Genomic DNA, 26942 nt, shown 5'->3' with positions numbered 1-26942 from the left:
TGGAATGGGAAAGTAGCCACATTTTATTTTAAAGAGAGTCTAGGGACAGTGCCAGAATCTATCTCTCTGCACATTTTCTGATCAGCCAGGTAGTAAAAATATTTTAGTGTTACTTAAAAATAAAATCCTGATGATTCTTCCAAATTACAAAATGCTCTTCCTGTGTAATTGATTACTAGAGATTAGATATCAAACAGTAGGGTGTGTGTTGAGAGTGGACTTGCTTAATGGAAGAGGCTTCAGAAGAACCCTGTTCACTCTGGAAAATGAATTGTATTAAATTTCCTCGACTTCAGTACATTGTTATAACGAGCAGTATTCCAGCCTGGGGAAAAAAAAATCTGGCAAACAGTTTATCTTTCTTTCAGACTCTGAAATATAAGATTGTGTGAGCCTTACTTGTTTGCTGGAAGAAAAACGTGGTACCTTCAGCAGAGACCGTTCTGGTAGGATGCCAGATTAAGAATAAAAGAGAACTATGGATAGAGACTCTTTCTCTGAGAAGGGATCGTGCACGCTTCTTCAGACCCTACTTTAAGTATAGAACCGGTCCATTTTGCCTTTTTACCTGAAAGTCTCTGTCTTAGCATATTTGGCTGGAAGATGGTGCTTCTAATCCCGTTAGAGCATCACTAGGTATGGCATGACCAACAATATCACAGAATTCTGTGCGGGCTGTGCCCTCAACTGTCAGTCCTTTCTGGTGGGCAGTTGCCTTTCAGGCAGTGCTTTTTTACACCATGAGCTGACATTTTTTAGAAGGCTGCAAAGGGTTTAGAATTTACTGACCCCTTGCAGTATCCTGGGCATGAGACTCCTTATTAGCCAAATAGATAACATTTACAGAAAGTGTGACGGTGTGTTCTTGAACCACTGCCGGTAGATGTGCCCGAGGTTGGGGAAAGGCGAGGGTGTCGGTCGGCACATCCCACTCAGAGTGGTGGTCTCGGCACTGCTACCCTTCCGACGAGTGCCCCACAACAGTTTGGATCGGTTGGCAAGTATCTGTCAAGTTCCACCTGTGCTCTAGCTCTGGTTAGATGCTGCAGGTGATGTGACCATATGATCAGTCACCAGAGTCACTTTGCAGCGTGAGCTCCTAATAATTATACTGAGACAGTCGCCATAAACTGGGCCTGCCCCTCTGGCAACCAGAATGGGTGATTGCCTGAACTATAGGGGATATAAGAATGTCATGCGTGTCATCGGTCTGTACTCTGGAGGACGCTTCTAGTCTTGTTTAGAACTCGTACACGAAACAATCCAAGAACATTACAAAAAGGTCCTTCTCTTCTGTAATTGTCCCATTACTGCCCCCAGCCTCCCAAATCAGTTTCTCCTTTTCTGTTGAGTCGTTCCCACACTAGACCTGTGCAAGCACCTCTCATCTTCAGATCTTCCTCCCTTCACTCCATCAGTTGACCCATTTTTATTGTCTTCTCATAGCAAACACTTTTTGAAAAAAACACTCTACACCAGGGGTCAACAGACTTGTTTCCTGCTAAGGACCAGATAGTAAATACTTTAGACTTTACCAGCCATGTGGTCTCTTACAACTCCTCGTCTCCGCTGTTGTGTGGTGAGGGTAGCCATACATGATACCTAAACGAATGGGACTGGTGTGTTCCAAACATTTATAAAAACAGGTGGCACACTTCCTCACGTCGTCACTGTCCACTTCCATCCCCGCGACTCCACTGAAATTGTTCTGGGCAAGGTCATCAGCGACTTCCTTATTATCAAATTCAGTGGCAATTCTCCATCCTAATTTACATAAAATTTCAACAAAATAAGAAAAGTCTCTCATTTCCTCCTCCTTCCAACACTCGTTTGGCTTCTGTGACACCACCGTCCCTCATTTTCTCTCATGTCACTGGTAAAACAGAGAATCCGCATCTTTTTCTCACTTTTTCTTTCCCTCTAGACTGCTGACCATTGGAGTGCCCAAGGACTCAGCCTGGGCCATTTTCTCTTCTCTTTGCTGTCTTTTCTCTCTTCCTGGGTGAGTTCTATTTCTATAGACTTAACCATCGCCTATAAACCAGTAACTTCTAAATTTGAATCTCCAGTCTGCTCCTTTCAAGCTCCAGACACAGATGTCCAGCTTGAGATGTCTTGGTGTCCCCACTGGACATCCAGTGGGCTGTGCACCCCTAGCATATTGAAATGGAACTCTTGATTTCTGATCCCACCACCACCATACACAGCTGCCTGTCAAACCTGTTCCTTCTCCTGTCTTCCCTCCTTAGTTAAGGGACACATTCACTGGCTTTTTGAACCAAGACCAAAGAGTAATCCTTGATTCTTTCCTTTTTCTCATTATCCACATCCAGTCCATCAGTGAGTCCCGTGGGTCATATCTTCCTACAAATCCCAGTCACTCGCACCTCTTCCCCTCACCGTTGGCCACCTGCTCTAGACCGGCACCGTTTTTTCGCCTAGAGCACGGCAGCCCTTCCCAGCGGTCTTTTCTTTCATTCCTGCCTCTGGATGGCCCCTGCCACCCCTGCCATGTAGCAGCCAGGGCCGTGTTGCACATATGTAAGGCATTTGCCAGTTCCTTGTTTAAAGCCTTTCAGTGGCTTCTCATTGCACTTTGAACAAAATCCCGTGGTTTTACCAGGCCTTTGGGGCCCCCCAGGCTCTGGTGCCTACCTGCTTCTCCAGATTATCAGCACTTCCCACTCCGATTCTACCGTGCCATCCACTGCCTTCCTTTGTGGTCCTTCAAAACGCCAAGGTCTTTTTCTGCATCAGGATCTTTTATTTGCTGGGCTCTCTACTTGGAATTCTCTTGCTCCAGATCTAAAAATGTTGACTCTACCTCATCCTGCAGGTCCCAGTTCATATGGTATTTCTCAGGAAACCTTCTGTGACCACCCTGCTGATCAATTCCGTCATCACACCTGTCCCTCTCTGAAATTTTCTTCTTTGTTTCTTTATTCAGTTGTTTTTCCAGTATCTCCTCCAACCTGTCACTTCCTGAAGTAAGTTCCTTGAGGACAGGGAAAGGGACCATGTGTGTCTCATTTCCCAGTGGTTCCTGGTGCTTAGAGGAGTACCTGGTACATGGAAGCTATTCCACAAATATCTGTTGAATGGTAGAAGAAGTGAATTAATGAAATGCTGACAGATGTAGTTGGGACCATAATTGCTGCAGGAATTCAGTGTCACAGTTCAGATACAGCTAGTCTTCAGTTACAAGACCGTGAAGGTCTGCATTGCTGGAAAATGAGAATTTATTTATGATAGAGTACGGATTTGACCCAGTATTTTTTTTTTCAGTATGTGAGGATTGTAAACCTAATTTATTGTTGCTTAAAAGAAGGTCTGCAGTTGAAATGTTGGCACAGCCATAAACTACATAAATGTGTTGCCTGACTACCCTGAGAGCAAAGGTGGAGCGTGTGTGTGTGTGTATATGTGCGCACGTGTGTGTGTATATATGTGTGCATGCATATACCATAATTGATTTTAAAATTCAAGTTAATAAACATGTATTGAGTACCTACTGTATCATTCTGGGCACTGCCCCGGGTGTCCATAAGTCACAACGGATGAGATATGGTCCATGCCTTCTAGGATGTCATGGTCCAACCAAAAGACACACTCACAAAAAACTTGTTATGAATGTTAAGGTTACATGAAGGATCACAGGCACCCAGCTGATGAATGAATTGATTGTGCCCTCTGCTGCATATGTGTTTGTTTACATATAGAGAGGGTGTTGGAAAGGAAGGGGAAGTTGGGGAAAGGATGGGGAAAAAGTGGCATTTGAACTAAGTCATGGGAGATAACAAAGATTTGCCCGCTCTCGGTAGCTGTATTGAACATTTTATTTTGAAATTTTACTCCTTTGGTTGTGAATGGGCATTTGATATTTTACTCCTTTTTATCATTTTAATTTTGTTAGAACTTGATTTTGGTTTCTCACAATCTTATGAAATCTGAAGTTGGGCAGTATGGTAGTAGGCAGTGCTCAAAAGAATCTGGTTCATATCCTGGTTTTGAGGAGGTGACTGTTTGAAGTGAGGAAGAAAATTCTTGGGGGTTGGATGGGTGGAATGAGCGGATGTGGATTCACTCAGGGAGCGGCTTAGGCTAGGAAGCGTCAGATAGTGGGCAGGCCTGGTGGTTGTGCTGAGAGGGAAAGGCGTGGCCAGAAGGGAACGTATGCGCGTATGTCCCTGTATATCTGTACATATATGCGTGCATGCATTTGTTTAGGTGGTCCTGAGCCCCGGAAATAAACCTAATATTTGTGCAGTTTTTACATCTGTTATGTCATTGAATCTTCCCAACGACCGTCGAAGTAGGTATCGTCATCACTACTCTGCAGACGAGGAAACAGATGCCCAGAGAGGTTGCGCACACAGTGTGCCAGCACAGGCGGGCCTCAAACTGCTGCCTGCTGGTCGGAAAATACAGGGTTAGGGTTTTCTCACACCGCCACAGCTGTCTCAGGGGTGCTGGATCCTAGGATGGCAGGAAACTGAGTGGAAACACTGCTGAGTGAGAGGGGGCATCCTTTTGGGGCAGAACGGGATTGAGAGGAGCTGCTCAGCATGACCCACTTGCGTTCCATCCCCTCTTTTGATCGTTTCCTGCATTTTAGGTAACGTTTCCCAAGTTAGGAATTTTGGGCCCTGATAGCAATGCCGACTGTTGTCTTAAGCCCAGACTTTCTGACGATTCAAATCCTGTGTCCAGGTGGCAGAAGCTACAAGTACAAAAGCTTCTTTGCCCACAAACCCCTGTAGATACAAGTGAAGTGATCCCACAGAGCAAACACAACGCTGACCCGGCACACCCCAGGAGGTGCGAGCGGCTGCCTGAACAGTGTCCCCTCAGACTTGCAATAGGGCTAAAGACACAGCTTCTCAGAGTACCCTCTGGACATGCATTTTAGGAGCTGTAACACAGTCACACGTGAGGGCTCTGCGTACTTGTCCCCACGTGTGAAACTCCTGTTTGGAACTATGCCACACACAAGGGCAAGGAGCTCCAGAAGAAGAAAGGATTCCCAATATCAGAAGAAGGGGACAGCCTGGGAAGCCTACAGAGGAAAGAAAGATACGATCCCTGCCTCCACCAAGGAAGGAATTTCCAGCAGAGGAAGCCAGCTCAAGTTTCTTTTGGGGGATGTTTTCTAAGTACAAAAGAAAACGTATTCATTCATGGTCTCGGGTGGCTTTCTCATTGGTACAGCTGAATGCAGAAGTCCAGTTAATTCTGTCAGGGCTTTTGTCATTCTCCCTTTCTCTCGGCTCTGCTTTCTTCCTGCCTCTGGAAGGCCCTCTCAGGAAGGCTCCTCTTTCCCTGTGCAGACTGAGAGGAAACACAGCTCTAGGGTGACATTGGTCTTATCATTACATTCATAAAAGGGCTTGTGAGGCCTGGTTAGGACAGACCACTCTTAAATCCAAAATAAATAAAGTGTGTTTGATGTAATGAAGTATGAGTCCTTCTGCTGGCTGCTACATCTTTTCTAAGTACATATGTTCTCCACATGTGTGCTTTGAGTGCCCTGACAACTCCTGAATGTTGCTTCCCCCTCCTCGCGGGAGCAACTCTGGTTTATCATACTTTAAATGTGTGGCATCCATCTTATAGGTTTTTCAGTAGAAACATTTGGCTCACGGGGCGCCTGGGTGGCTCAGTCGGTTAAGCGTCCAGCTCTTGATTTCAGCTCAGGTCATGATATCATGGTTTGTGGGTTCGAGCCCTGCGTCAGGCTCTGTGCTGTGTCAAGTTGCAGAACTTGCTTGGAATTCTCTCTCCCTCTCTCTGCCCCTACCCCACTTATGCTCACGCTCTCTCTCTCTCTCTCTCTCTCTCTCTCTCTCTCAGAATAAATAAATAACTTAAAGGTTTACCGCAGTTCTGGAGTCCCCATGCACAGTTGATTTTGTTGAAGGCACAGTCTCCTGGAACTTTCAAAGTTCAGAGTTTCTCCCAAATTAGAACCACCTCTGTCTCTCTACAAGCTTTAAGGTTATTATGCACACATGTATGCACACACATGTGCCAACATGTACAGATGTGCATGTTTTATTCCTGTGTTGTCATCAGTAACATGGAGTCATCACTAAGATGGAGGGAGATAGTTTTTAAATTAAAACTTTATGATTCAGGTTGGCAAGAACCTTGTGTATTTGCCTGTATCCAAACGCTAGAGTCCGTCTACTATTTGGGTCCAGTAAAACTGCGTAAGAACAATGAGTCAAGAGCGTGCGTTCTGGTAGGTTTCTTCTGAAGCTAGACTCGATTATAGTGCAGTGACTGGGGGCCGTCTTGTGTTGCTTCTTGTTTATCATTTATTTCTTTTATTCTAGGCACTTGAAGAGGCCCAGAAAGCTATCCAGCAGCTCTTTGGCAAAATCAAAGATATCAAAGACAAAGCAGAAAAATCAGAGCAAATGGTGAGTTTAGGTTTCTTCCTGACTTTCTTGCAGTAGAAGAGGAAGTTCGGTTCTTGTCCAGTCACACTCATGAATGGGCTTTTTCTCCCACTTGCTGGCAGCCACAGCACCCACGTCTCGAAAGCAAGCCCTGTGTGTACATTCCAGATCAGTTCAAGAGGAGCAGCTAGACGTGCAGTGACTCACCATCCCTGCTGCCCTGCATTCACAGCCCTTTTTTAAATAGGAAAAGTTTTCTTCTTCTTCCCCAAAATAGTGTTCTAGTCATTTTGGATTCTTTTCTTGAGCATTTGTTTATATCACGTATTTCTCAGTTAAGATCCACGATATGTCATGAAAACTGGTACTGGAATTGGGAGGTGGGACGGATCCTGCCACAGTGCATGCTTACGGTTTTGGTGAAGTTGTCCTTTGACAAATCTGTGTCCTCCGGTGATGTGCTCAGGAGGCCCGCCCACTGACGGAGAACCCAGCCTCACCCACTCCTCCTCCACGGCAGGCACTGTAACATGTCAGCTCCCACGCACACATTCTGGCCACATAATGTAATGTCTCTCAGTTGTCTCTGATCTCCAGTTTCCTCAGCCTGTAAGGTAAGAACAGTAACGCCTGCCTCAAAGGCTTGTTGTGGAATTAAACATATGAAGAGCGCTGGGCATAGTACGAGGCTTGTGATAGAAGCCGTTACTGATGTCGTTGCCCCCCTACTTCTTTTGGTTATAAAAACTCCCAAATCCATACAGTCTTTCCTCCCCACATCCTGTTACAATTTACTCCAGGAACAGACCTCATGTGTATCCTTCAGCTCTCTTCGGTGGCCGTGTGGCAAGATAGGGAAGGACATGGAGTGGGAGGGGGGCGGGCAGTTTGATAGAGCAGTGAAGAGAAGTGAAGTCTGAAGTCAGACTGCCTGGGTGGGGTCCAACCCCTCTACTTACTAACCGTGTTATTCAGCCCCTCTGTGCCTCAGTTTCCTCACTCTAAAACAGAGATGACCATCCTGAGTACATCATAGAATTGTGGGGACTAATTGAGATGACGTGTCACACATAGGCCCAGAGTGAGCATCAGTTGTTGCCGTCCCTCACCGTCAGCTCTTCCTGTTCATTCTCCCAGGCAGGTAGTGTTACAGACTTTAACTACCAAACCAAGAGTTGAAGGAGGGGAAAATAAATAATGATAATATTTGTACTTTGTCAGAGAATTAAATAGTCTTTGATAGAGGCTGTATGTCATCAAGGAGGGATTCGGATTGGTGGTTCTTTCCCCCAGGATGCACTACCCCCAGCACCATCCGCGGGCCGTTGAAGCATGGAAGTTAGTAGATGTTTTATTTTAAAGCAGTTTGCTTTCCTGGATGGCGCTTTGCTAAAGGGAAGAAGAGGTAGGACCGAAGAGAGAACGGATATTGGTGTTGGCACCTCCAACAGTGTGCCAAATACCGTGCCATGGATGTCCCTTTATAGTGGGACAAGTGATCTCATTTAGCCCTCACAGCAAATTTATGAACTAGGTTTTATTATTATTTGTATGATTACCCATCTTATCAATGAAACTGAGACTCAGTGAGGCCAGGCAGCTTCTATAGGACACTGGACGTGCTGAGATTCAACCCTGGAGCTGCCTGACTCCAAAACCTTGGAGTCAGAACACGTCATGTTCTGTCCTTTTTTGGCTGCCCCTGGGTAACAGTTGAGGTACATTAACTAAGGGTGTTCTGTTTGTGTCGCGATCTCTGTGACTTTGTCCTGAGCATCCCTTGCTTGAGCTGCCTTTAAGGGTGATGTCTAGAGAAGCACAGGATATGTGATGGGGAAAGACGGGAGGTACTGGGAACAGAGAGACTAGTCACCTCTGGTGCAGAGCAAGGGGTGTCTGAAGAAGTAGAAAGGGTCAGATTTTGTGATGAGGCACTGGACGAGTACTCAGGATTTAGTGACTGACTAATGATGCAGGAATGAAAAGAGTCATAGATGACTGTGACTTCTAATACAGTAGTTAAAGACCCCTGAGCTAACAGACCCAACAGAGCTAAGGAACCTCAAAAGAGGTGCCAGGATTTTTCTGTAGGAAAGAGGGTAATGATTTCAGTGTTGGAAGTGGGTTGTCAGATTCTGGGGCCAAACTCCTGTATCTAGTTCACTATACCACTCTTGATCTTCTTTTTCCCCAAACTCAGTTATTCTGTGAAGAATAACAGGTTCTTAATCTGTTTCCCACCCTGGGCAATAGAAGTAGAGATATTGATAGCCTGAGAGTGACAAGAGAGAGCAGGCATGATGAGGAAGTCCCTGTGAAAGGACTTTTACTGCTAAGATCCAGGTCAGCTCAACAGGTTTGTGGGTGTTGAACTAAGCTGGGAGGGTTATGATCTTCACTCTATGCGTTCACCCCGGATGATCGAACTCTGATCATGTGAGCATAACTCACTACCAAGTTTTTAACTTTTTTTTTTTAAGCTTATTTATTTATGTTGAGAGTCAGCACGCACATGCACGTGAGCTGGGGAGGGGCAGAGAGAGGGAGAGAGAGAATCCCAAGCAGGTTCCATGCAGAGCCTGACTCAGGGCTCGACCTCCGGAATCACGAGATCATGACCTGAGCTGAGATCAAGTTGGACGCTTAACCAACTGAGCCACCCAGGCCCTCCTCATCCTAATCGTTTTTAACTCTATACAGTTGAGTAGTACTATATACCTTCCTTTGTGAAAGATATACTTTATTTTTTAAGATTTTTTTTTTTAAGTAATCTCTACACCCAACATGGGGGGCTTGAACTCACAACCCCAAGATCAAGACTCGCATACTCTACTGACTGAGCCAGCCAGGCCCCCTGGAGTTTGTCACTTTTCATGGAAGATAGCTCTTTCCAGTGACTGGAAGGCTTGTGCCTGGTGTCCAAGGCACTCCCTTCCTTCCAGGTATCAAAGAAATTGGGAAATCAAATTGCTCTTCAGAAAACTTCTTGGTCAACATCAACTCAGGCAGTTTAGTGGAACATTCTGCCTCATTATTAGCAAAGCTGGAGAATTGTTCCCACCTCACTGCTGAATGTGCTTTTCTGGTGACTAAAATACACTAGTATTCCCAGGTACAGAGTTTCTTTCTCTTGGATCTTCTGGGTCAACACTGTCCGAATTCTACCCCCCCCCCCCAATTACCTTCTCGTTTCCTGAAGACCTTACATCTCATCTAGAATAGTACATATTAAGTGTATTACATTTTAGTCTTCTTGAGATTTGAGAGCAAATCTTTCCTTGCTGGGGATCAGACAGTAAAGTCTATTTCCATGAATAAAGACCATCTCAGTAGAAGAGCCGACTAATACTGTTCATTGTATTGAAACTGATAGCCCTGTCAGAAGACATACTTTTCTAAAAAAAAAAAAAACAAAACCTTGTTCAAGAGGAGATGCGCTGAACTTGGCTCCTGGACCACATGCTCCATACTAAATTGCTATTTGGATCACTCCACTTGAGGTGAAAAAGAAAGTTCATGTCGTTCTCGCGATTGAGGATTTTGTACCCCTGGGTAAAGTCTTCTGAAGAAATGCCAGATGAAATTCAAATGGGCTGATTGGAGGTTATTTTGATTATACATTATGAGAATGTCTGTGTTTTCCGGGCTAACCGGAGGTTTTTTTTCCTTGCTTCATTTGCCTTATTTTCTTACAGGGCTTCTTGCAAATGAATTTAACATCTTTCTTAACCTTCTTCCTTTTTCTCCTGCGGTTTTTCGATATTTAGGTTAAAGAAATCACCCGCGATATTAAGCAGCTAGATCATGCCAAACGCCACCTGACCACCTCCATCACAACGCTGAACCACCTGCACATGTTAGCAGGTGGCGTGGATTCCCTTGAGTAAGCAGCGTCAACTTTCTCTTTGGGGTCCACCGCGAGTGAATGTGCCATGTAAAGAAAATGGCAGCATAGGGTTTGGTTTTTTTTTCCTTTTCCTTCTCAGCCAAGTACTTCTCCTGCCCCACTTTCTGCAGATTGGTCTCAAATGTTAATCACCATTTTGTCTTCGTTTGTTTGTTTTTGTCTTTGTTTATTTTTTTTTTAACGTCTATTTATTTTTGAGACAGAGAGAGAGCATGAACAGGGGAGGGTCAGAGAGAGGGAGACACAGAATCTGAAACAGGCTCCAGGCTCTGAGCTATCAGCACAGAGCCCGACGCAGGGCTCGAGCTCACGGACCGTGAAATCATGACCTGAGCCGAAGTCGGCTGCTTAACTGACTGAGCCACCCAGGCGCCCCAACCATTTTAGCTTTGTGCCCTTTGGTGTTCAAAATGTAACAAACACCTGACGCTTTGAAGTGAGGTGCAAAGGAGTATGAAAGGGACCCAGACAGCACGTGGAGCATGACTCTAAGAATACAAGTCATTTAAACGTGGCAAATCTCTACCATTAAGGCCAGCAAGGTCATTCAGGACTGTAACGGCTCCCTGCAGCCTCTGCTTGGCAAGTTTTCCGACTTGTGTTGGGCTGAGTCTCACTGCCGTTGGATGTTCAGTAGAGAAACAGAGCTTTGATTTATCATTCATCCCACCTTTTTTCTCCAACCCACTTTTTCTTTTTTTTAAGGTTTATTTATTTTTGAGAGGGAGAGAGCACATGCACAAGTTGGGGAGGGGCAGAAAGAGGGAGAGAGAAAGAATCCCAAGCAGGCTCCGCACTGTCAGCCCAGAGCCTGATGCCGGGCTCGAACTCATGAACCATGAGATAATGACGCGTGCTGAAATCAAGACTCAGACGCCCAACTGAGCCACCCAGATGTCCCCCAACCCACTTTTTCAAGGTCTTTTTCAAAGACTGTAGCACCCTGCGTGGTTTTTAGAGGAGCTATAGGGAATGATGCGTGAGGACATTAGAAACATACTAATTAAACATTAAACAAAGAGCTGGCTATTTACCGCAAGAAGCAATCCAAAGGCCTGTTTTACTAGCACAATTCTGACATGCCGGTTCACTTCTGTGGTCTGTCTCAGGCTGAGAATTTCCCCCTGCCCCAGTGTCAGTGTAGTCTCACGTATAGACAGAGAAAGAGCATCTGCACAGAAATTTAGATGCAGCATCCAAAGCTGGGGGGAGGAAGGGGTCAGACTCCTTCGTGGTCTCTCTAGGCATTGTGTGAGCTCCAGCGAACCCTGGCCCATCCTCCCGCAAGCAGTGATCAGAGAGGTGAGTCGGCCAGTGGGAGACTAGAGGAGCTGTTTCCTTGTCTGTTGCCCCAGATGCTGTGGTTCCCACCAGACTATCAGACCAGGCAGTGGTAGCAGCATACCATATGTTTGCTTGAGCTTGGTCCTGTCTTTTTAAAAGCCTCTTTTTTTTTTTTTAATGCCTAAGGGAAGTCATAAATTATACATTATTTTAAAAGCTCCACCCTAATGAAAAATTTAGAACTAATAGTTTGTCCTTCTTTGTGTAACTGTTGATTTTATTAGCCTTCTTTTATTTAAGCTTCATTAACATTAGTAGTAGTGAAAGTAGACCTATCTGAGACGAGTTGCTTAACATTGGCTTAAAACCTACAGATTTGAGTTAAATACATATAAACACCCTTTGTTGTAGGCTGGGATGATGTGTTCTGTTTGCCCCTAAGCTGTAATCCTCAGATAGTAACATTCTTATCCCTCATCTCTGTTAAAAGCCTGCTAATCCCATAACATCCAACCCAAATCCATAGTCTTCCTAGATTTCCCCTCCCCGACCCCTCCATCATTCCCACGTTCTTTTGTACCTCCTGTATTGCATAACTTGTACTTCTGTGTAGACTCAGTTTGTCCTACTTGGTTTTAGTTAGATGTGTACTTGGCTCTCTCTCTGTCTTACTAAACAATGTCACCTTGAGGATTTTGACTAGGTCTTATTTTTTTCACCAGCAAGGCACAGGACCTTACGTATTCAGTGCTCAGGTAGTACATGGTCACCAGATGGAGTTGATCTCTATTTTGTAGTTCAGAGTAGGTTGTCCTGCATCTGTATCTTGTGTCCTCAGTGTTTTTCTAGCGTTCTCGACTTCTTATTTCCTTGCAGAGCCATGACCAGGCGAAGACAGTATGGAGAAGTTGCTAATCTTCTTCAGGGTGTGATGAATGTTCTGGAGCACTTCCACAAGTACATGGGAGTTCCACAGATCCGGCAGCTTTCTGAGAGGTAAAGTGTCATTGGAGAAAACAATCATCTGCTTTAAGAAAAGACCGTGCTAGGATGCGCTTCAGCACTTAGCTCAGTATGTTCACTGCAGAATCTTGTAAGAAAGAACCTCAGATGTCATCTGATCTGTCTCTGTGTGACACAGATGTCCTGTCTACCATATCCCTTACCGACTCCTTACCATATCTTCTAAAGCAATCTATATTAGATGGTTGTGGGCCCGGCATCCCAGGACGGGCAGCTGGAATGTTGTATGTGTAGACAACTCTTGGCTGTCCACATTTATGAGAAAAACTCTTCCAGTTGTCTATTTCCTTGTAACGAATCACCACAATCCTTAGTGGCTGACAAACAACAGTTATTTTACTCCTGTAATTTGGCCTCCCTCAGCGGAACAGCTCGCCTCTGCTTCACGCAGCATCAGCTGGGGTGGCTCAGGAGGGGTCTGAAGGATCCGTGACTCACTCTCCTGGCTGGCAAGTGGGTGCTCATTGTGCACTGGGAGTTCAGCTGAGTTGTCCTCCATGGGCTCTTTGGTCTTCCTCATGGCCAGGTCCCAAGAGAGCCAGACCTTGGAAGTCCCATAGCATCATTCCTAGTCACAAGGCTGCCAGGATGAGGGAGGAAGGAACATAGTCTCTTCTAAGCCACCTCTCCCAGTGGGGGGAATGTCAGAGTCCCACTGACAGAAAGGGCACGTGGAATGGGCAATATTGCCGTGGGAGTCTTTGGAAAATCTTGTTTGCCACTAGAACTTCAGAGGTGACAAAATGATGACTTAACCTCTTCTTTCTTCTTACCTCTGTTGAGTTCCAATCCCAGATTCAGAACCAGTAGAAAGAAAGGCTGATGCTTAGAAGGAAGATGAAGATTCTAAAGGACAATGGGAGGGGGGTGAGTTCAGTGTCTTTTCTATTAGAAAGAGGGCAAGGAGAATACCGAGAAGGCAGAGATGATCATGATTGACGAATCCTAACCTTTCTTGCCACAAAGAAGAGACAAGGGGGCTGGAACTTAGCAGCAGCCATCATCTTCACTTCTGCCTTCTTAATGAGGCCTGATTGCTACAGGCCTCTTTTTCCTCACGTTTCTGTATTTGTAATCCTATAGGTAATTGTATAAGTGATCCAGGGATATGTTTTCTTTATTTTAACAAAAGTCAGGCGTGCCTGGGTGACTCAGTTGGTTAAGCATCTGACTTCAGTTCAGGTCATGGTCTCACAGTTTGTGAGCTTGAGCCCTGCGTCGGGCTCTGTGCTGACAACTCAGAGCCTGGAGCCTGCTTTGAATTCTGTGTGTCTCTCTCTTTCTGCCCTCCCCCGCCGTCCTCAAAAATATACAGATGAAACCAAAGTGCCATTTAGCTGTACCTCTACCTATACAGGGAGTGACTCTTATCAATTTAATGTGTATCCTTCTAGATCTTTATCTGTGCACTTACATAAATCTATAGTTTCAGTTTGTGGTTTTCTTTTCTTTTATTATTTATTTATTTTTTTAAGTTTATATATTAGAGAGAGAGAGAGAGAGAGAGAGAGAGAGAGAGAGAATCCCAAGCATGTTCTGTGCTGTCTGCACAGAACCCAACACAGGACTCAGTTCCACAACCGCGATACCGTGACCTGAGCTGAAATCAGGAGCCAGATGCTTAACTGACTGAGCCACCCAGGCACCCCAGTTTTCTTTTCTTTCTTTATTTTTTAAATTAATTTATTTGTCTTGAGAGACAGAGAGAGAGAGAGAGAGAATCCCAAGCAGGCTCCGCACTGTCAGTGCAGAGCCCGATGCGAGGCTGGAACCCACGAACCGTGAGCTCATGACTTGAGCCAAAGTCGGATGCTTAACTGACTGAGCCGCCCAGTCACCCCTTGTTTCATTTTAAATAAATGGTTTCACACCATATGCTTCATTCTGAAACTTACCTTTTGGTTTTAACCTCTCATTGTATTTTAGAGATTTTTCCGCATCAATATGTACACACCTGCCTCGTGCTTTTTAATTGATACCTGGAATTCCAAAGTACAATACACTGCAGATGATTTAACCATTCTTACATCACTAGATTGTTTGCTTCTGATTTTTAAAATCTACCCCTTTTTACACATCTGTAAATATTTCCCTAGGAGAGATTTTGGGTCATGGGTAGCGTACATTTAAAATTTTAATAATGACTTCCCATTTGCCCTCCCAAGAGACTTTTTTTTATTTATAGCACTGTCTGGACAGTATCAGTACCCATTTCCCCATACCTTCAACGATGCTAAATGGTCAGTTTTCCGATTTATTTAACTGATGGATGAAAAATAACATCCAGTTCCTTTCATTCTCATTTCTCTGCTAACTACTGAGAGTAGTTTTCATTTAATTATTGACTATCTGCATTTCCTTTGAAATACCTGTTTGCCCATTGCCTCTTTGAATATTGAGTTCTTTCTTTCTTTCTTATTGTTTTGTAAAAGTCTCTATATATATTCTGGACATTAATGCTTTGTCAGATCTGGTAGATCTTGCCTGTAAAACCATCTGGATGTGTTACCTGTTTTCAAGGCAGATCTTTGACTCTCACTGTGATTTCTTCCGTGGTAATTGGTCTATTCGGGATTCCTACTTTTTAAAAAATTGTGTTAATATACACATAACATAAAATTTTAATCATTTTTAAGTATACACTTCAGTGGCATTAAGTATATTCACAATATTATATAACCATCACCACTTCTATTTCTAAAACTTTTTCATTACCCCAAACAGAAACTCTTACCCATTAAATAGTAACTCCCATTACCTCCTCCCCCCACCTCTGGTAACTTCTGTTCTACTTTCTGTTTCTGTGATTTGCCTCGTCTAGGTACCTCATATAAATGGAATCATATAATATTTGTTCTTTTGTGCCTGGCATATTTTACTGAGTACAGTGTTTCATGGTTCATCCATGTTGTAGAATGTGTCAGAATTTCATTTCTTTTTAAGGCTGAATATTTCATTGTAAATATATATTATACATTTTGTTTATCCATTCATCTGTTGATGGACACACAGGTTGCTTCTACCCATTGGCTGTTGCATGATAGACTAGGCAAATCTACTCTCTGGCGTTTCTTACTGCCTATCAAAAATCTGGTCAATCTGATTCTTACTCCTTTATAAGATCATCTGTTTTTGTTTGATTTTTATTTTGCTCTGGAAGCATTTGAGATTGGGGGGGGGGTGTGTCAGGAATTTTACTAGGATATAGGTCTCTTGTCCTTCATGTTACTCTGTACTTACTGTATCTTCAATATAAAGACTCGAGTTTCAAAAATAGAACTGCCCTACGACCCAGTAATTGCACTACTAGATATTTATCCAAAGGATACAAAAATGCTGATTCGAAAGGGGCACATGCACCCCAGTGTTTATAGCAGCGCTATCGATAACAGCCAAATTATGGGAAGAAGTCCAAACGTCCATCAGCTGACAAATGGATAAAGAAGATGTGGTATATATATACAATGGAGTATTACTCAGTGATCAAAAAGAACGAAATCTTGCCATTTGCAATAACGTGGATGGAACTAGAGTGTATTATGTTAAGTGAAATTAGTCAGAGAAAGACATACATGATTGCATTCATATGTGGAATTTAAGAAACAAATCAGATGAACATGGGGAAGGGAAGGAAAAATAAGATAAAAACAGAGGGAGGCAAACCATAAGAGACTTAAATACAGAGAACAAATAGGGTTGCTGGAGGAGTGTTGTGTAGGGGGATGGGCTAAATGGGGGATGGGCATTAAGGAGGACACTTGTTGGGATGAGCACTGGGCATTATACGTAAGTGATGAGTCACTAAATTCTACTCCTGAAATCGTTATTACACTATGTGTTAACTAACTTGGATTTAAATAAAATTTAAAAATTTTTTAAATAAATAAAGACTCATAAGTTTCTTAAGTTGGGAGAAATCGTTTTCTTCTATTTCTTTGAGTAGTTTCTATGCATTGTTCCCTATTCTCTCTCTTAGTGGAAAGAATTCCTATTGCACGAATATTGGAACTTCTAGATCTGCTGCCATATTTCTTAATTTTTCTTTCCTACTTTGCATCTCTTTTTTCCCCCTTTTAAAAAGGCTGAATTCCTCAACTGAGCCTTACTGTTTTAATGTATTCCTCAGTCATGCCCATTCTGCTGTCTGGCCCAGCTGTTGAGTTTCTATTTCAGCAGTCTCACTTTAATCTTTAGGATCTCTACTTGATTCTTTTTTCATGGGCACAATATCCTCTTAAATCTCTCAGGGTGTATAGAGTCTGTGTATTTTGAAGCTCTGAGTTGCCTATTCTGTTTCTTTGTCCTCTGATAGAAGGTCTTCGGTTTGCTAATCATGGGACTCTCTTTCTTGGTATTAGCGTTCCTCTGGTGTTGGGTGATTTCTAGCCGAAAACTCACTTTTGGCTTTCAGATTCCGTCGTTCTGATCAGGGATGCTCTTTTCCTGCCACCCACCGGTGACGGAGAGGGGGCCGTGCTGCTCAGCTAAGTGCCGCAGGTAGCTCTTCTGAGGTGAGGTGGGGCTGGAACTGCCAGGTGGAGAGGCCAGCGGCTGATCTTCTGGGCTTGGGGCTCCCTGCCCTGCCTGGGTGTTGTCAGCCCTCTGGCCACCGCTGGGGTTCTCAGACGCATACCCACTCCCTACCTGGCCGCACAAGGTGGGGACGCAGACCCGGACACTGGCTTGGTGACTCCTCCTGCAGGAGCCCGACATACCCCGCTGGCATTCACTTCCTGCTCTTGGTCTCCACTACCCTCATGTCTTTCATGTTTGAAAAGCAGTTTTCAGCAGTGATTTCCTTCTTCAGTCCTGTGCTCCCAGGCAGTCCAAAGAGTTTCTAGTGTGCCACTCCTTTTCTTGCCTGGTTCTGGATTTTTATTAAAATCTTGTCATTGTGTCTAAGGATTTGGGGCAGAAGGGGAGATTGCAGCAGGTACTCAGTGTGCCGTCTTCTAGTGGCAATGCCACAGAACCGTTAGGGAATGGAAGAACCAAACTTGGCAGAATACTAGGGAAATCACCACACTTTCCCCCATCCTTCCTAACTCCTTCACACTTAGAACTGGCCGGTCGCCATATCACCCTGGGGTCACAAAGTAGCCAAGGGAGCAGACAAACCGGTCCTTAGGAGCTGCCGGAAAGAAGGAAGCTTGGATGGAGAAGGCAGACTTGTGCTCAGGGGATGGAAGAGGAGAAGGGAAGGCACTATCCCCTCCCTTTACCCTCGTGATAATCCAGAGTTGATCTTTTTCCCAATTCACTTTATTCTGTCCTTCATTTACCTAAAGGATATATACTATGGACTTTCTATATCCTAGGCCCCATGCTGGGGTACTGAAGGCACAAAGTAAGAAATACATATGCTCTGCCCTCAACGAGTTCACCATTGTTGTGAGGAAAAGAGAGACATTAGTAGAAAATTTTAGTGTAACGTGCATATAACAAAACTGGTAGATACTGTACAAGGAATAGCAGGACCTCAGAAGAGGAATTGAAAGATTCCGCCTTTGGGGGCTGAGGGCAGTAGTGACAGAAGAGTTCAGTTTGCATCTGGTCTTGAGGAATAGGTAGGATCTTACCACCAAGACAAGAAGAGAGGAGGAACAATAGGAGAGAGAGAGAGAACATCATGGTGCTTTGGGACACAATGGAGTGTGAAAGGCTACGTAGGTAGGTAGGGTCAGATTTTATATGCCATGCTAAAGAGCCCTTTATTTTGTGGACAGTGAAAAATCTTAAGCGGGGAGAGGCATGATCTCATTTGTGTTTTGTAAAAGTCTGATGGATTATAGGCACAAAGGACTGGAGATTGAGACTATGTTCTAGCCTAGAAAAGATAAGAACCTTACCAAGACAGTGGCCATGAGGTCAAGGAGATGTGTGGAGGGATTGGTTACCAGTTGGTTGTGTTGGATAAGCATTGTTTGTTGTTGTTGCTTTAATTCTTTTAGAGAGAGCTAGAGTGAGTACAGGCAGGGGAGAGAGAGAGAGAGAGAGAGAGAGAGAGAGAGAGAGAGAGAGAGTGAGTCCTAAGCAGGCTCCACACTCAGCATAGAGCCCGACACAGGGCTTGATCCCAAACCGTGGAATCACGACCTGAGCCAAAATCAAGAGTCAGATGCCCACCCAAGGTGCCCCTTGGGTGGGCATTGTCGATGGCAGAAATACGGCAGAACTGAATTCTATTCCTAATTGTCTGTAGGGACAAACAAGAGCTACAAGAGGATGCACTCTTTTAGGACTCTTCTTTTTAACGTTTTTCAAAGAGGTGGTTTTATACATTTGAAGGAACTTTGTGATCACTGTTGTAAGACATTCTCTTCAAAAAGAGAAAATCTAACATTCTAGTAGTATATTTCAGGGCTTCTGCCATTCATTATCACGTAGGATTGCTGCAAACACAGGAGGATTTATTTTTCTTTTAGTTCATTTTGCAGCTTCCGTTTGCAAAACTTTTGTGTTGGTGATACAGAATATGTGCTATTAAGTAACACCAAAAACAACACAGGAGGAGAAATCTCTTGTTTTCAGTGCTTGACTACAATTGTTTTTCAAGAGGTACTAAAAGTTTGAGGAAAGTCCAGATTTCTTATTTTTAGCATCATTTCTGGTGAATTCTCCTCCCTTATGTTTACATAAGTGATGGTGGAACCATCTGGAAATGATAGAAGTAGCTGTTTGTGGGGAAGGGGGAAAGCAGCAGAGTTACACCCTATGTGTTGCTTTAGTTTCTCCAGTTTAATAGCTTGCTGTCTGTAAATCGCAGAAGTCGCATGAAAGGTTGTGACCTTTGCCTGTATGTTTGAAATATGAAGTTCATGGACCTTGATTTGAATATACCTGTTTCTTCCAGCCACCCTTCTAGAAAATGCTTAAATATTAATGTAGCATTGAAGGAAAGATTTTTGTAAATATCATCTTTATATTTCAAGTTTCCTGGTTCAAGAATACCCACGAAAGCAACTGTTTCTAGTAATCAGTCGATATTTCCTGAGAAAGAGTAGAAGATTCTTGCATTCTCCTGAAACCTGTAAAACCCTTGAGCTAAAAAAATATTGTAGAGGACTATAACTTACTTTTTATATGAGAGAGATACTTGGCAGGTTGGGGAGAGGGGGTGTCGCATGGTGTAGCAATGAGAGAAATTGGAAAATGAAAAGGTCTGACTGTGTGACTTTGACAAGTTCTTTCTGAAAGAACTTCAGTTTCGAAAGTACAAGGGCTGTGCTTGACGATCTCAAATTGTCTCACTGAATCACTCTGATTCTGGGGTGGGATTCTTTACAGAGCCTGTCTGTTTGGAAATAGAGCATCTGACTAACTTAATTAACCGTTCTGTCCAGTGCAGACTTTGGGAGGTCAGCTTATTGTGAAGTGCCCAGGATGTTTTCTTTGGGACAGCCGTTGACAAGGTAATGGAAGCGTCAGGGTTACTTTATCCACAGATGTCGAAATAATTTTTATAATTTACTGTATCCTTCTGCTACCACCCAGTGTGCAAAGGTCACCTTTGAGCAACCCTTCATCAGATGGTGTGGAGGGTACTAGAAGTCATTTGGTTGACCTTCCTTTCTGATCAGCACGGCGACTCCTTTGTTGCCTAAGTGATCAACACCGAGTTGTCACCACCGAAGCAGACTGAGCTTACTTGGATACCAGGAGGAATTTTTATTTACCCTATTCTCTGTTAGTTGTAGGTAAATTTCTGTTCTCTGTTAGTTGTAGGTAAGTTTCCTAGCCGTTTTTATGAAAATCATGGTAGTTCAACTCTTTTCTGCCAACGGAGTCTCAGCCAGTCTCTCTTTTTACGGAACTTACTTTCATCATTAGAAGAGGAACGAGTTAGGCCCAGGATATGTTCTCTTAGGGTTGACTGCTTTCTAGGATCCTGTTTAGACAACTGAGCATAAAGACTATATTACATCTCACCCTGAAAATGCATGGAATCGTGGTTTGGGATTATAGATACCATCATTAGTATCAGTAAGGGAGATGGTTGCTCTTTCATCTGAGTCACTGCTGGATGCTTCAGAAACTGTGCTTGGAAACATTTATGCTCCGAAGCCTATTCTTGTGCTCCAGCATTAATTCCACATCCAACTTGCAGCCCCCTGTGAAGGTGCCTGCCGAGCCCACTGGCGCTGGAAAGGTGGGCGCTGGGCGGCAGTCAGTCCTGGAGAGGACAGCAGGAGGCATCCGATACAGGCCTGCATCCCACCCTCTTACTTCACAACTCCCTAGTTGTGGCCCGTGCTGGGAACATGACTTATTTACATGTGGCTCACTGGTGGCACAGCTAGGTCTGCGCTCCTAAGACGTGACTTTGAAACTGGATTGGAGAAGATGGCTAGGGGGTCTACAAATCACACCCTGGTTCTTCCCCTCTCTTCTGCGCTCTGGGAGTACCAGACCTTATCATAGGCTCCGGTGGTCTTTTCAGGCACCCCAGCAAGAATGTGGAGTTCGGGGATGATGGGGTGGGAGGGGTGAAAGAGGCAGAGCTGGGACCTTTGTGTCACTGAGATGCTCAGGAGCCCTGAGAATATGACATGAGTGTCCCTGACTTGGGGTGGAGCTTCCCCTCCAGGGATTGTCCCCGTGGCTCAGGAGGGAACCGGGGCTGTCTGTGTGCTGCCAAAAGGCAAGCAGGAACAGCGGGGCCTGAGGCTCTGGAAGCTGCCTCAGTCTTGTGACCTGGCGCCAGGGGAGGCTGTCTGCCTGGCCCGTTATGTGGAGTCACAAGACTTTGAGGTACAGTTTTACAAAAGCAGGTTCTCTTCTCTCCTGTCAGACCTCATACTCAAGGCACGTTTCCCATTGTCCGTTGGGCAACTCTGGACGGCCGGCCCTGATTGTGATTTGGGGGCCGTCCCAGTAATAATAGCCTTATCTCTGTCACTGAGCAACTAAAGAGGCTGCAAACCCACTTACAGGAATGGTTTTAAAAATCTTGAAGATAGTGGAAAAGCCCTGGAAAGAATGTGGAATAAAGCATACTTACTCTGCCACAGAAAAAAACAGATTGTTTGGGGTCCTGCCTGTCCCCTCATTTAAAAAAAAAAAATTCTCAGTAGGTTGCCAGCCACAGCTGAATAGCCAAAGAAATTGTGGTTTTGAGCTGTTCACTATTTCTAGAAACTTTACAAAGTTAATTCCAAAGCAACAGGGTGGAGACCAAAAAAGGAAGAACACTATTTTATGGTGCTTTTAGCAAAGGTGAAATATTTGCCTCGGGCTCAGGGCAGTCCAGCTCTGGGGGAATGGCTGGTGCGAGGCATCCAACTCCTGGCGGCTGGGACAGGATGTGATCGTTGCAGGAGGTGCTGACACGCCATTCCTTTCTCCTCCTGGCCGCTTCTCCGTCCTCCTCTCATTGAAGCCGACAAGTATTTCTTGAGCTCCCGGTATACATGCAGACCACCGGGTTAAGTCCTGACCGCATCCCTCTTTCGAACTCGTTTTTGTTGTCCATCAGTCTTCTGAGTGAACTTCATCTTCCTTCAGTTGGCCTTCACTCCCAAGTGGTAGCTCATTTTATCTTTCGGATCTTTTTCCTTTTTCCTTTAGAAAACATTCTTTTCGTTTTTTTGTTAAAACTTAGGATCCTGGTGTTGGTTTCAGGGTTGAAAAAAAACGTTTCTGAGGCAATATGGAGCTCTCCTGCATTCTGTACCACAAGGAGCACGAGAGAAATTGTAGCGGTAATCCAACATGAATTTCTATTGGATTGGGCATTATAACAGAGCATTTTCCCACAGCATAACTACCCCCTGATGACACTTTATAAAGATTAACATATACTACCCCACACCAGGTCGGGGGTGGCCTCGAAGAACTTTGGGATATAGAAAATCCATCACGAGAATAAATCCAATGACTGGGTCCTGGTCATAAACCTGCCACTAACTAGTATGTGACCTCTCTTATTTAGCCACACCTCCCCACTTCCCTGACGATCTCTAAAGATTTCTACAGTTCTGCCCCTTATCGATCTTTGCATAATTACTTATGGAGCTATGATAATTACACCAGGCAATGACATGTTCTCTTTTCCCTCCAGAGTGAAAGCCGCCCAGACTGAGTTAGGACAGCAAATCCTGGCTGATTTTGAAGAAGCATTTCCTTCCCAGGGCACCAAGGTATTGTTTTGCATTTTCCCTCTAGTCAGACATTATCACCATTCTTTCCTGATTCACACTCGCTTCGGTTACTCTTCCTTTACCATTCCAAAAGTGTTGGCTGGCTGCCACGAGTCTGTTTGCTAAAGGTTCAGGGCAGTGAGACCGTCTCTGATTTTCAGTATCCCAAAGCAACGTTGATCTTCATCTGTGTTCTTCCAGCATCAAAAAGTGAGGATTTATTTTGGTTTAATTTAATGTGTGTCAAACCCAATATCTCGTCTGCCCAGTAAATTCCTTTTTTCTCATGGCTGTGTTAAAAAAAAAAAAAAAATCTTCAAGCCGCAGTGTTTTTTAGGATCGTTACATAACTTGCTGGTTTCAGTTTGGTGAAAAGACAGCTGGGAGGAGCATCCGCAGGCTTATGTAACTCTGAGGGACACAGTTAGGAGATTCACTTTTAATGATCAGAATCCTGTTCTTTCAGATTAATCCCTTTAGCTCTCGCTGGTGGCATGGCTGTTTGTGTTGTGTCTGCGGAGCCCGCAGTATTTCGCTTGTGAGCTATGGTTACACTTCTCCCATAACAAGCCTTGCCTCACTTGGCTGTCATTGTGCTTGGGTAACTGCTTTTAGCTCTATCTTTCAGACTGTAGCAGATGTAATCTTAATGCTTTGCATGTGTTGGGGAGAGAAGAACCTTCAGAAGCTTGTTTTCTCTATTATTTGAGCTATTTCGGGAGAAGGAATTATTCAACACAAATGAACCAAAGCACACACAGGCAAGCAGCATTCCTCACTGCACTTGGTGGGTGGAGATGGGGATATATGTTCATTTACGGAGCCAAGGAACGTTTCCTGGACCCGCTCTATAATTCAATAACTGGAAATATCTTAATCATTTTTCTTTGTGCTCCATAAAAGAAACTTAGGAAGTAGGTGGGAGTAGCTGCCCCAGCTTTGTAGATGACTTCCTATAGGAAACCTGCTCTTGATTTTAATGTCTGCAAATATTATGGCTGCCTTCTAGTAATCAGATATTTTATTTGTAGAACATGTTCCTTTCAGGACTTTGTTCTCTTTCTTCACTTGATATAACGGTAGGATGTGGATGTTGGAAAGCAATCCTGTAAAAAGGGATTGTAAGATATTCACAACTTATAAGCACCGGACTCTTCTTAGTGTCCCAAGTCTGTTTTACTATATGCTCTGCTATCTAGCCCAGTTTCAAGAAATATCAGAAAGATATGAATGAAGACCAGCTTTATTATTTAGAAGAAACTAATCATGACCTACTTTGTCTTTTTCTCAACTCCACATGAAGTTCAAATGGTTTTCTTTAACAACTTGCTTCCTTTTTCTGCAGCTGGGTAACTTAGTTTTTCTAAGTTTTCTTTTTTCCTTTTCAGTGGCTGTTGACTTTTCTTAAAGGCCTTGTGTTGCCATTTCTACTTCACAAATAGAAATTGAGATTTTTTTAAATGTAAGTTTGTTTATTTTGAGAGAGAGAGAGAGAGAGAGAGAAAATACAAGTGGGGGAGGGGCAGAGAGACAGGGGGTAGAGAGGGAGAGAGAATGCAGGCAGGGAAGGGGCAGAGAGAGAATCCAAGCAGGCTGTGCCCTGTCAGCACAGAGCCTGACGCGGGGCTCGAACCCATGAACCATGAGATCATGACCTGAGCCAAAATCAAGTCCGATGCTTAATGGACTGAGCCACCCAGCCGCCCCAACACTTACAGAACTCTTGAACTTCAGTTGAGATAGATACACTGGACAGAGTTTACCCAAAAAAAATCATGAAGATTTGGAAGAACGTCAGCCATCGCCTAATTGAAGTCCATTTTTTTCATTCGTTTTTCAGATGAGTTTCAGTAACTGTGCCAAAGCTACACAGCTGTTTAGCCAAGCCAAGAGTAGATTCCAAGTGTTCTTTTTGCTATAGTTCACTCAGCCAACCATGTTCATTCAGTGAGCTACTATAAAGAAAAGTTCAGCATGTCAAATTGCTTTCAGTAAGAACAAAGGCCTTCCCACCATGGCGTATGAGTATGGCTCCTCGATAGCCCTTCTCTTGCTTTTCAGATCAAAAGGCCCAAACCATAATATTTACCTTTGGTTACCTGTCTGAGTAGTTGACCGTCAGCAAAACAAGTCTGGTGGTTTGGAACCTGGTTTTAGATTTTAAATGCTACTGCACTGTTTGGCACAAATAAAGCACCTGGGAGCAGGAATCTGAGGTTGGAATCAAGGGGATGTGGCACATGTGGAGTGAGACTGGTGTCATTCTGAATTTTAAAGCTTTTCAGCAAGGTGCGGCGCCTGGGTGGCTCAGTCAGTTAAGCGTCCAACTCCAGCTCAGGCATGATCTCTCAGTCCGTGGGGTCGAGCCCCGTATCAGACTCTGTGCTGACAGCTCAGAGCGTGGATGAAGCCTGCTTCAGATTCTGTGTCTCCCTCTCTCTCTGCCCCTTTCCCACTTGTGTTCTCTCTCTCTCTCTCTCTTTCTCTCAAAAAACATTTAAAAAAAATGTAAAGCCCTTCAGCAAGGTGATTCCAGTTTTTGCGTTCAGAAAGCAGAATTTCCTGTGACCATTGCTGACCCTGTTTCCAAAATGTCTCCTTGCTGATTCACAGAGTAGCTCTTATATGGGCTACTACAGACTAGCTTAACAATTCTTTCATCGAGTAACAAGTAACTAAAATATCCATCCACTTTGCAGAAGACTAAGTGTCAGGGGAGTGGAAGTAATAATAACTTCAAGAGAGGAATAAGAAGTAGCAGCTGTCAGAGGCCATGAGATTTAAAGGTTGTTTCTGGCCCTTGAACTGGTGTGCGTTGTTTGTTTTACCAGAGGCCAGGAGGACCCAGCAACGTCCTACGAGATGCGTGTCTGGTTGCTAATATTTTGGACCCTAGAATCAAACAGGAAATCATCAAAAAGTTTATTAAACAGCATCTGTCAGAATATCTAGTACTTTTTCAAGAAAACCAAGATGTAAGTATTACCCAAGTGAAATCAGATGTTACATTTGAATTTTATTGAAAATTAAATGCTCTGCTGATTTACATGTTGTTAGTATTACTGCCTTAAAACGTTGATGGTTGAACTGTGAGGGGCTGACTGGACAGTTCAGTAGTTCTTAACCGTTTTGACGTCTCTGACTCTTTGGAGAAACTAATGGGAGCTACAGATCCTCTCACCAGAAAAATGCACCCATGCATAAAACTGTGCATGCAGTTTCAGGAAATTTACAGACACCTGAAGTCTAATCGTAGACCAAGTTCAGTACCTCTGGATCAAGTGAAAAAGTAGCCTAGATTCTTTAAAACTGTGAGAAATAAAGAGACTGGTTTTGTTTTTCTTGGTTCTGTGTTTCTGCTTGTTTCCTTAAACTGTCAACACTGCTTCTAAGCACTGGGTGGCTTTTGTTCCCTCCCTTCCTAATAAGGTTGCCTGGCTGGACAAAATCGACAGACGCTATGCCTGGATAAAACGCCAGCTCGTGGACTATGAGGAGAAATATGGCCGTATGTTTCCACGTGAGTGGTACATGACCGAGAGGATTGCAGTAGAATTTTGCCACGTCACAAGGTAGATTCTGTTTTTAGGCTGGTTTTACTGTTAATTGAAATCAATTGAAATTGGTCGATTGAAATCAATCCCCTGGTCTCTAGGGGCTCCGTGTTGCCTCGTGCATCGGGTGCCACTTCCACCTTTTGTTGTTGTCGTTTGAAAGTCACCATTTTTTTTTTAAACATATATTGATTTTTGAGAGACAGAGAGAGACAGAGCATAAGTGGGGGAGGGGCAGAGAGAGAATGAGACCGAGAATCTGAAGCAGGCTCCGGGCTCTGAGCTGTCAGCACAGAGCCTGATGCGGGGCTCGAACTCACAAACCGTGAGATCATGACCTGAGCCAACGTCGGACGCTTTAACCGACTGAGCCACCCACGCGCCACCTGAAAGCTACCATTTTAATGAGAACTTTTCCTGTGCTGGACTCTCTCCCTTTAGGAGACCCTTTTCCTGTTGAAAGTCAGATTTTATATACCCAAAACCAACCCCAAACTCCAGCTGTGGCTGTATTTCAACTTCTTCAACTTCAGAGTTCCAATCCGAGAGGAGAGAGAATGTATGTTTTTTTTCTAGAAAAAGAAGTGAAGAGGAGTACATGAGAGCCCTGGGTTAGTAGCCTGTAGCCAAAGCA

General features: G+C 44.1%; 1 protein-coding gene across 2 annotated transcripts in view; it reads left to right on the top strand.

Moving 5' to 3' along the window:
• VPS53 (VPS53 subunit of GARP complex) overlaps nt 1–26942 on the top strand; it is a 156883-nt gene that overhangs the window by 36077 nt on the left and 93864 nt on the right. For both annotated transcript variants that reach the window (XR_007146837.1, XM_047832644.1), the window contains exons 5-10: nt 6336–6422; nt 10169–10284; nt 12469–12588; nt 22676–22754; nt 25586–25729; nt 26184–26326. Coding sequence is in view for 1 of the 2 variants with exons in the window: in XM_047832644.1 (XP_047688600.1) it covers nt 6336–6422; nt 10169–10284; nt 12469–12588; nt 22676–22754; nt 25586–25729; nt 26184–26326 (689 nt within the window). In the remaining variant the exon portion in view is untranslated. The remainder of the gene's footprint in view (nt 1–6335; nt 6423–10168; nt 10285–12468; nt 12589–22675; nt 22755–25585; nt 25730–26183; nt 26327–26942) is intronic.

The sequence above is a fragment of the Prionailurus viverrinus genome, chromosome E1 (genome assembly GCF_022837055.1).
Source record: "Prionailurus viverrinus isolate Anna chromosome E1, UM_Priviv_1.0, whole genome shotgun sequence".
In the NCBI taxonomy this organism is placed as follows: Eukaryota; Metazoa; Chordata; class Mammalia; order Carnivora; family Felidae; genus Prionailurus; species Prionailurus viverrinus.
Note: the sequence above shows the minus strand (reverse complement) of the source record. Positions and strands in the feature narration are given on the sequence as shown.